Genomic DNA, 11,071 nt, shown 5'->3' with positions numbered 1-11,071 from the left:
TCAAGAGTACTGAAGAGCAACAATGTAAGGCTGGAGACTAAGGTGCACCTGATCCAGGCTATAGTCTTCGCAATTGCGTGCTATGCATCAGAGAGTTGGACAGTGAATAGGGATGACAGAAAGAGAATTGATGTCTTTGAGCTGTGGTGCTGGAAAAAAAGTGTTCAATATACAACGGACTGCTAGGAGAACAAACAGGTTTGTCCAGGAAAGGGTGAAGCAAAGCTGCTCCTTGGAGTCAAGGATTCTGAAGCTTCGTCTGACATACTTTGGGCATGTTGTAAGGAGGGACTGATCCTTGGAGAGGGACATCATGTTTGACAGAGTGGAGGGATGGCGAATAAGAGGAAGACCTTCGATAAGATGGATCGATTCTGTGACTGGAGCGGTGGGAATAAGTGCGTTTGAGATGGCTAGGTTGGCACAGGATAGAACAGCATTTAGAGCTCTTGTACATTTGGTTGCTATGAGTCGCAAATGACTTGATGGCACATAACAACAACAACAACTTTGTACGCAAATCAATATAAAAGAAATTTTTTTGAAAAAGATGTATTCCTTCTGGCTATCCAGGCCAAATGTCTATCAGCCTGTCTGGAACTATAAGTGTGTGGAACTAGCTCTGCATTAATTATAATTTTTACAAATATCTATGCTTGAAGAGCAGAGGACGCTAGTGCTAATGAGAGTTTTTTAATTTGCCTTCCATTTCCTGCCGCAGCACCTTCAGCCTTGTTTACTCAATTCTGTTCCATGATAGTAAAACAATAAAGTCCAAGGAATATTTTGCTTTTGAAAAGTGAACTGTGGAAAAACAACATGAGCACTCAGCCTGTGGAAGCACCCCCCTCCCCGGCGTGCCTACCACTCTCTGCTCATGACTGTCAGCAGGAATTGCGGAGTCTTCCATTTTTAAAAAAAATCTGTGCCTGTATTAACACAAACGTTTAAAATGGAGGACGAATACAGTGTAGACACAGGTGCTCTTGGCAAATGCCTACTGCCACGAGGCAGATTGTTTTGTATGAAGAGTCTCCTGACCAAAAGTCACCGTGTATGATTCAGATACAAAACAAGTAATCACCGATCTGATGCTGAAAGAGCCACGGGATCAATAGCCAAGGCAAAACAGACTGAGGCCCCTGAGCAGATGAGGGCTAGGAGGGCCCTACCTGGAGGCCACCAGTCAATCTGAACCCTTATTCCAGGAAGAACACAGCTCCTCGCACAGGCAGCAGCTTTGAATTGAGACAATTTGGCCAGTAACATCATCCTCAAGGGACAGCAACACAAGCTTATCTGAGAAGACACCCCCGCTTGTTCCCAGAGTATCCCCAAGGCTTTCACCTTCACGCTCCCTGTGGCTTCTTCTGCTAGGTACAATCAGGCAATGAAATAATTGCACCCTCTGAGACTTCATGTGTCAAGAAGGGGAAAATCAATTTCTATCACCCAAAGATCTATCACTCCAGGAGGCTGCTAAAAACTGTCGGCGGTCCTGTGGTGGGGAGTATTTAAAGGTAATTTTTATGAGAAAAAAAGGCACAAATTGGGAATCAAATTCAGCCTGTTCTTTCAGAATCTATACAAGGGGCAGAGGGCAACTAAAATAAACCAAGAGAGGAATTTCCCCCTGTACTATCCTTTACAGAGGTATTTACTGAAGAAACAAAACCAGAACATACTGACGTGCCTGCTTGATGTAGGAAAAACCTGCATGTGCTGAATCCATTAGAAAACTGCTCAATAACAGCCTTTCTTATGAAAATATTAGCCTTGTAATGGCTCCAAGTTCAGCATCTCCACAGGTTATCTGTTACATAAGTGACTGCTGTGGATATCGGATGGCTGGACCGAATCCTCAGTTTTAATGGGCTTCTGCATTTTCCACTTGGGTAAGAATGTTTTCTGTTGCTCAACGAGTCTGCTCAAAACTCTAGGCCATTAAAAATGCTTATCAGCTTGAAATAACAACGGAAGTTTGGTACTAGCATGAAGCAAGCGTTTGACACAACCCTTCAAATGGGTCACCAATTTCCATATTTTCCCAGCCAAGTAAGCCAGAGGATCACCCAGCCAGCTCCAGAAAGGGCATATTCTTTTGTTCTATCCCAATAGCTTCAACATTATAAGAAACCTGCAGAGAGAGTTGAATAATGAAACTGGCATCTGTAAGCAATGTTTCCTAAGACAAAGAATTTTAAAGGCTCGGCTATTTACTTAGAGTCTCAGAACAGCAATGCTTTCCCTCTTTTTTTGGTATGCTCAACCAAGAAGGCAACAATATTTGAAATTCTGAATTTGACATTATATAAGCAAATGAATTCAGTAACATGAAACAATTATTCAGGCAATTTGAGGACACAACAAATTCTGGTTTATACAGAAAATGATTAATGAAGGTCAGCGGTGGCCAAATCCTCTAGTAATCTGAAAATTCTACCTTTTGTAAGTACAAAACCTGCAAAAGCCAGAAGGTATGTAAAGCAGAAACCTTTCAGACAAGGAAATGAAAATATTCTCTAGGGACTGGTCCTTGGAGAAGGACATCATGCTTGGAAAGGTGGGGCAACAGTGGAGGAGAGGAAGATCCCAGTGACATGGATTAATACTGTAACTGGGGCAATGGGGGTCGGTGTGTCGGTGAGACTGGCTCAGGACAGGGCAGGATTCACAGTTGTTGTACACTGGGTCACTATGAATAGCAGGTGACTCAACAGCACATAGCAATGACAACAACAAACCAGAGACTGATAAGCCTCACTTTATCAAAGTTGGAAAACTCACAAGAAATGGTAAGCAAATTTAGAAGTCAGGCCCATTGAACTCCAGTTCTTACAAGCTTCAAAGGCATCTTTAGCAAATGTCTATTACTATTACTGGTTGTTGCCTGGGGCTTAGAAGGTATAATACAGAAAAGAGAAATTCATACTATATCCAAGATTGTAGTTTTAAAACAGATTAGGATTTCTGGTGGTGTGATGCATTGGGAACTGAGCTGCTAACCCAAAGGTGCATCTCTTTGGTGGTTCTAGTCCACCAGCAGGTCTGAGGGAGAAAGATGCGCATCTCCTGTGTGATTCACAGACTCTCACACCCACTTGGAGGATCAAGCAGACACCAAATCTACTGCAATGACTTTGACTGTTTTGACCTCATAGGTCTTCTTTCTTTTTTCTCTTCCCTATTTAACCTCAATAGAATTTCTTACTTCTTCCATGAGCTGTATAAAGTACTATAAAATAACACACTGTATTGTCAAATGAAATTCCAAAATAATTTATTATTGCTGTATTTATGCCACTGTACAGTATCTACAGGAATTTTACCTGAAGAGAGGGAAGAAAACCAAATCTAGTTTTGAAGTCAGAAGAACTGACTTGAAATCCAATCTTTGCTTTCACAAGACATTTGACCATACACCCAAGCTTTTACATTTTATTTGTTCATTCTCTTCATCTATATCACAGGGATAAAAACAACAGGATCTCAGAAACATGGTTTGAAGAATAAATAAAATAGTAGATATGAATACAACGGCATGAGACAAGCCACACAGGATTTACGTGTGCACATGTGTGTGTATGTGTGTACAGAAAGTTAGGGCGATACAAAGAAATAGAGATATATCTGGAACTTATCATGGTGTAAATAAACTACTGGTTAATATGACTCATACCAAGAAAAGACTGTGGTGTTATTCTTAAGTCTATTTTTCAAACTTGAGATTGTTATGCTTGAAATAAGCATAATCTCTTGTTGACAACACCCACTGCAATTTATTGCCATCAGGAAAGGCTACGAAACCAAAGAGGATATGGTTATATGCATGAGAAGCAATCCTCTTTGCCACAAACAAAAACAATTAACTCTATTTTAATAGAGTCCTGAGGATCTGTCCCTCCCACCCCCTGAGGACAGATTGGCATTTTATGGTTCCAATTTTTTAAATCATAATTTACACACATTCCTTGTGAAGGGAAGAAGTAGGCTATTATGGTGTTTTTAAATCCACACTGAATTGTGATCTTTAAACTTCTATTATTAACACTCGGGTTCCTTAATGTAGAAGAGAAGAGCCTGGCTGGCACAAGTTAAAGGGCTTGGCTGCTAACTGAAAGGCCAATGGTTTGAATTCACTATCTGCTTGACGGGAGAAAGATGGGCAGTCTGTGTTGAAAAGACTCCAGCCTTGGGAACCCTTTTAGGGATCTTTATTCCCTCCTATCTGGTTTCTGTGAGTCTTATTTGACTTGGTGACAATAAGTTTAACTGTAGAAGAATCATCTGCTTACCATGCCTGCTCATCTTTAACTAACCAAGGCTCATTTATAATGTCTAATTATAATCATTATTCTTAATTTTTGGTTGAAGAAGAGATAAATTTCCTTTTTTATAAAAAGAAAATGTAATTATTATACAAGATCCAGAAAATACAGAAGGAAAAAAGAAGTTTGCTGTAATTCTACACTAAAGGATAAATATTGTATTCATTACCTAATTTTCTCTAGATATTTTTCTTTTTCTTGCTTTCTTTAACTCTCTTCAAATTTCAAAAACTGTACTGAATCATAAAACAGTACTGCATTGTTGTTCCATTATATAATGAACATTTCCCCATAATATCTCATCATATGGGTGTTTCATTTACTTAGCCATTATCTTATTTGGGAATGTTTAAGTTGTTAATAATATTTCTTCATTTAAAAATGCTATAGTTTAAAAAAATGTTATTGTTATTACCACTGCATATAAATCTTTGGATGCATTTTTTATGATGTCTTGGGCTTGGATTTTTTATGAAATAATAATAAATAAGAGATAGATTATGGCATAAAACCGAATGATACATAATAACCCCTTCATACCTGACCATAGCAGCCTGCATAATGAATAAGGCTGGGGAAATCCTTCGAACAACTCAACTCTGCAATGGCTTCTGTTTCACTCACCATCCAACGAACACATTCCAACTGACCATTCTAAAATTAAGAAAACAAAAGAAATCCAAGATTACCCAGGTTTGAAAATATTCACAGATGGCAATTTTACTAAGGAAAGAAAAGAATCTGAATATTGGCTTTAATATCTGCTTTAATTTATCTAAAACAGAATTATGTCATCTACTAGTGGTGCAAGGAGCTCTGGTGGTGGTAAGTAAAATATTGTGCTGCCAAACACAGGCAATTAAAATTCAACAACTCTGAAAGAAAAAGATGAATAATCCCCATGTGATGCATAGCCTCTGAAAACTCATAAGAGGATTAGATATGAATCAGTTCTAGCTTGCCAGCAATGAGAGAGAGAGAGATGAGTGGTGAAAATGGTTAAACATTTTGACTATCGGCTGAAACAACAATAGTTTGAATCTACCCAGAGAGACTTCCAAGACACATTTCAGAAATGTGATCATCTTGGAAAACTCTATAGTCTACTTTCATATTTGGGGTCCCTAAGAGTCAGAAGTCACTTGAAGGCAATTTAATAACATTACTCTTTTCTGCGTTTTTTTGTTTAAATCAATTGTAGGATTTCACCTAAATACATTTTTATCAGTTTTTAAAAATCACTTTATTGAGATTCATTTTGACTTTGATGACATATATATTTTTTTAATGTATCATTTGCTGAATTGACAAATACATGTACTAATTTAATTACCACTCCAGTGAAGATCTGGTATATTTCCATTACCCTAGAGAATTTTCTTTTATACCTTTTTTATTATTGTTTGCTCCTGGCTATCAGATAGATTAAACAGAGTAGATATTTTTATTTCCTTCTTATTTCATTCACTACGATGGCTTAAGCAGGAGTGGCATCCACTTCTGTAATAGGTTGCCTCCGGAAACCCTATGAACCTGGAGAGAGGATGAGGGACACACAAGCGTCGAGGACTCTCCTTCATAGGGTCACTATGAGTCGCCTGAGACTTGACAGCACTCAACAAGAACATAAACAACATGATGGCTTAGAGACTCACTTATACTCTGGGAGCAAAATGGGTAAGGAGTTGTGCTGTCAATCCAGACACAAGGGGTTCAAATCCACAAGGTGCTCTATGTGAGAAATACGGGCAGTTTATTTACATATTTACAGCCTGTGAAAATTCACTGGAAGGTCAGTTGGGAGTCAATTCCAACTTGATGGTACATAACAACAACTGCTTCCCTCAATAATTTGTTCCTTTTTGTTGCTGATAAATATTCCATTATAGGAATATTGTTGTTGTTCTTATGTACCATCAAGTTCCTTTCAATGCATAGTGACACGATGCACAGAATCTATGAACCCTGCTCTGTCCTGAGCCAATCTTACTGTCTCTGACACATCTACCATCATTAGCCCAGTTACTGTGTCAATCCATCTCATCCAAGGTCTTCCTCCCCTGTGCTGTTCCTTCACCTTTCCAAGCATTAGATAATTCTCTAAGGACTGGTCCCTCCTGACAACATGTCCAAAGTATGTGAGATGGGGCCTCAAAATCTTTGCCTCCGAGGAAGAGCTTGGTATCACCCTCTGCAGGACAGACATGTTTATTCTCTTGGCAGTCTATGGTATGTTCAAGACTCTTCTTAAGCATCGCAACTCAAAGGCATCTATTCTTCTGTCTTCCTCAGTCATTGTCTAGCTCTCTGATGCATAGCAAGTAATTGTGAAGATCATGGACTGGATCCGGCATTCCTTAGTCTCTAGATTGACACTGTTGCTTCTCAGTATGGTGGAAAGGTCTCTGACAGTAGATTTACCTAATGTAATTCATCTTTTGATTTCCTGACTGCTGGTGCCAAGAGTGTCGATTGTGGAGCAGAGCAAGCTGTAACTGTTAATCACTTCTTCATCCATCATGGTGATGCCAATTGGCCCAGTGGTGAGAATCTTTGTCTTCTTGATATTGAGCTGCAATCCATATTGAAGACTATATAGTCTTTGACTTTTTGCAGCAAGTGCTTGAGGTCTGTCTCAGTTTTAGCAAACAAGGTTGTGTCATCTGCATAACATAGATTGTTGATGAGTCTTCCTCCAATCCTGATTCCTCCTCATAAAGCCCTACTTCCTAAATGATCTGCTCTGCATATACATTGAAAAGGTATGGAAACAAGATGCATCCATGACACAGTCCTTTCCTTGTTCTGAACCATGCAGTGTTTTCCTGCTCTGTCCTAAGGACTGCTTCCTGGTCCAAGTATAGGTTTCGCATAAGCACAATCAAATGTTCTGGGATTCCCATTCTCCTCAAGGTTAACCACAGTTTGTGTGTGTGTGTGTGTGTGTGTGTGTGTGTGTGTACATGTATATGAATGTATACACACACAGCCACACACACATTGTGGTTAACCTTGAAGAGAAATGTCCTGCCTTGAACGTCTTATTGTTAATGAAGCCAGTGGAATTTTGGGAGAATTTGCATTATCTGATCAGGAAGATTAGAAGGTGGTCTTAGATTCTGTCCTGTGGGAAGCTATGACAGGATCTGAGACTGCTTTCTAGAGACTGGTGAGCCTAATCTAGTCCATGGTATTTGCAATTACTTGTTACGCATCAGAGATCTGGATAATGACTAAGAATGACAAAAAGAAATCAATGCCTTTGAGTTGTGATGTTGGAGAAGCGTCTTGACTATACCATGGACTGCCAAGAAAATAAATACGTTTGTCCTGGAGAGGGTGAAACCAAGTTTCTCCTGGGAGGCTAGTATTTTGAAGCTCTATCACACATACTTTGGGCATGTTACAGGGAGGGATCAGTCCTTAGAAAAGGACATCACGCTCAGAAGGAAGGAGGTACAGCACAAGAGAGGAAGACCCCAGATGAGGCAGATTGATACCGTAAATAAGGCAATGGGGATAGGTGTGTCAGGATCAGTGAGACTTGCTCAGTACAGAGCAGGCTTAAGAGATGTTGTACACAGGGCCGCTATGAGTCGCAGGTAACTCGATGGTGCATAACAACAACAACAACAACATATATCTATATAACTATATCTATCTATCTACACACACATACACACATATATACAGTGGCAAGAAGCTGCACTGCAATCCCAAAGGCATGTGGTTAAAATCCATCAACTGCTCCATAAGAGAAGGATAGGCAATCTCATCCCATGTGATTAATTGTCTAATTGTCTCTGAAAACCCACTGGAGGGTCAGCTATGGGTCAGTTCTGACTCACTGGCCTAAAACAACAAAATATATATTAAAAAAAATACATACACACATGCGCGTGCATGCACACACACACACATACACATATACACAAACATACACACATATATAATGTCGTGCCTAAGATACATAAATGTAGTGACTAAAATCTAACTCCTGGAATGGATTTAAATCTTAATGTACCACCTTACTTTAATCTCTGATACAGCATTATCTCAACTAAAGGCACCTTACTTTAATCTCTGATACAGCATTATCTCAACTATGAAATATTAGCATGACTATAGCCAACCTTACAAATGTACTATGAAAATGAAATGAGATAAAGCACGCAAGTTGACTATGCACATGATCTATATTCTCTAATATGGTTAGAATGCTCTCTTAGGTTCTCACCATAACCCTATAATGTAAATGTGACATTCCCCTTACTTTTTGGATTGTTCAGTTTGGGATCTCTACAGGAAAAAGAGCTACTGTAACATGGAGCCAGGAAAGGATTCAGTGAAGGTAGCATTCGGGCAGCATAATATGCTTATTTGATTTTTCCTTTATTTTAGAATTCTAACATTTAACTTCAAAGGGGGAAATTACTCTAAAAACAAGACAAAGTAATATACTATATTTTTTCCTATTTGGACATGAAATTTCAAGTAGTCAATTCTTAATGATTCACTTGCAGATTTTATTTCTTTTTCTTTTGGGGTATTTAGTATACATTTCTCCTGTCATCTTTATTCATTTGCTAGCTCTCAGATGCATTGCAAGTGACTGAAAAGGTAATGGTTTGAATCAGGCTCACGTTAGTCCTCAAACTAACATCACTGTTGCTTAGGAAATTGGAGAGGTCTCTGATTACAGATTTTCCTGGTGTAATATGTCTCTGACTGCTGATACCAAGTGTATTAATAACAGATCCAAGTAAGATGAAGTCATCAACAGTTTGAATCTTCTCTCAATCTATCATAATGTTGCCTATTGGCCCAGTGGTGCGATTTTTCTGTTTTCTTGACATTGAGGTGCATTCTGTATTGAAGGCTGCAGTGTTGATCTTCTTCTGCAAGTGTTTCAAGTCCTCTTCACTTTCAGCAAACAAGTTGTGTTATCTGCATACTGAAGGTTATTGATGACTCTTCCTCAAATCCTGATCCCACCTTCTTCCTCATACAGCTCAGCTTCCAGAGTAATTTGCATGCAGACTGAATAGCTATGGTTAAAGGACATAGTCCTGAGACACTCGTTTCTTAATTTTAAACTATATGGTGTTCTCTTGCTCTGTTTATACAACAGTTTATTAGTCTAGGTATAGATTTCACAGAAGCACAATTAAATGTCCTAGGATTCCAATTCTTCTCAGTGTTAGCCATAATTTTTTATGATCCACATAGTCAAATACCTTTGAATAGTCAATAATCCATCCACCAATAGACTTTCTCCTGGTAGTTTCTGCTCTCAACCAGGATCCATCTGATGTTAGCATCTGACATCCCTGGTACCACAACCTATTCTGAATCCAGCTTGGACTCTTGGCAGGTCCTTATTGTTGTCCTATTATAGATCTCTTTGAATGATCTTCAGCAGTGTTTTTCTTGCATCTGACAGATCACCTTTCCTGGGAACAGGAACAAATATGGTTGGCCAGGCCTATTTAGAAATATGCTATTTAATGATTGCCAGTTTCCTAAGTCTCCTTCTGTTACTGATATCTAATTATACTTAATTGTGATTAGAAAATACACTTTGTATTATTTCAATCCTTTTATATTTATTGATAATTGTTCTATGGCCTAAAATATGATTTATCCTGAATCATGCCATCCACCATCAGAATGGAATCATAGCTGACCCTCCAATGGGTTCTCAGAGGTTATAAATTGCACTGAAAGACTGTCTGTGCAGTTGGTAGATTTGATCTGATTTTTCTATGGGCTGGCAGCATAACTCCTTACCCACCAGGTTACCAGAGGCCCCTTGAAAAGGAGAGAAAAGAAATAAAATGTCACTATAAAGGAGCAAAGAAATATTATGTACCTATCATGACTTTGAAAGCTATTGTACTCTCTGTAAGTTTAAATACCAAGATATCAAGAAATATTATTTAATTCTAGTGGGAAAGTTTTACTGGTGAAGTCTGTGAGTATGGGGATGGGTATAATTCGTTAAAAAGCACCATCAGTATGTTTATGGGTTTGAAGACATGTTATCACTAGACCAACACTTTCCACTGGGGCTTAGGATTGGATGAGAAATAAAGGTTAGTCAATCCAAATCTGCTTAGTTACTAAAATAATTTCTTGTGCTGGACCCTTTTTAGAGAAGACTTTTCTCACCTCCTTTTAGAAAGCTTCCTCTCCAATTATTTTTCTTCACTGTTCCGAAAGGACACTCAATAATGCTCTGACCTCCCAGAGTATCTAGTGTTGGGTCTTACAGAAAGCAGCCAATAAATTCTGCATCTAACTGGCAAGTGTTTATTAGATTCCTTTCAAGGAGTTCAAGGATTAGGAGACATGTCCTGAAGCTTGGCTATGATTTCAAAGCTCCTTTTCTCAGGTAACCTTTTTATGTGATATCTTATCTCTGACTCTGCTTCCTGTCAGCAGCTCAAATTATCTGAAGAACTACTACCCATCTCTACTGAGTTTGTTTGTCTTTAATGACATTGGGGCTCTCACAGCTAAGTTTTAATGAGATGAAGCTCCACTAGTTCGCTGTTGGTGTTCAAAATAAGTCCCTAAAATGAAGGAATAGTGACTCCTTATGACTCTATGATGTTCATCAATGTCTATCAAAATATATCAAATGATATGGGCAGGAAAGGTATCATGACCTAAAAGAAGTTCTATTTATTTTTAGGTATTTCTATTTATTGTTTTTATAAGTGAAATAAGGATATGGGGGG

General features: G+C 38.6%; 1 protein-coding gene across 1 annotated transcript in view; it reads right to left on the bottom strand.

The window, feature by feature from the left end:
• SNCAIP (synuclein, alpha interacting protein) overlaps positions 1 to 11,071 on the bottom strand; it is a 139,657-nt gene that overhangs the window by 55,432 nt on the left and 73,154 nt on the right. Inside the window, exon 5 of the mRNA XM_006885995.1 lies at positions 4,869 to 4,982. Within this exon, the coding sequence (XP_006886057.1) occupies positions 4,869 to 4,982 (114 nt within the window). The remainder of the gene's footprint in view (positions 1 to 4,868; positions 4,983 to 11,071) is intronic.

This window comes from Elephantulus edwardii, unplaced genomic scaffold (genome assembly GCF_000299155.1).
Source record: "Elephantulus edwardii isolate Elephantulus edwardi_28Jun2011 unplaced genomic scaffold, EleEdw1.0 scaffold00046, whole genome shotgun sequence".
Classification (NCBI taxonomy): Eukaryota; Metazoa; Chordata; class Mammalia; order Macroscelidea; family Macroscelididae; genus Elephantulus; species Elephantulus edwardii.
This window is presented reverse-complemented; position numbering and strand designations above follow the sequence as displayed.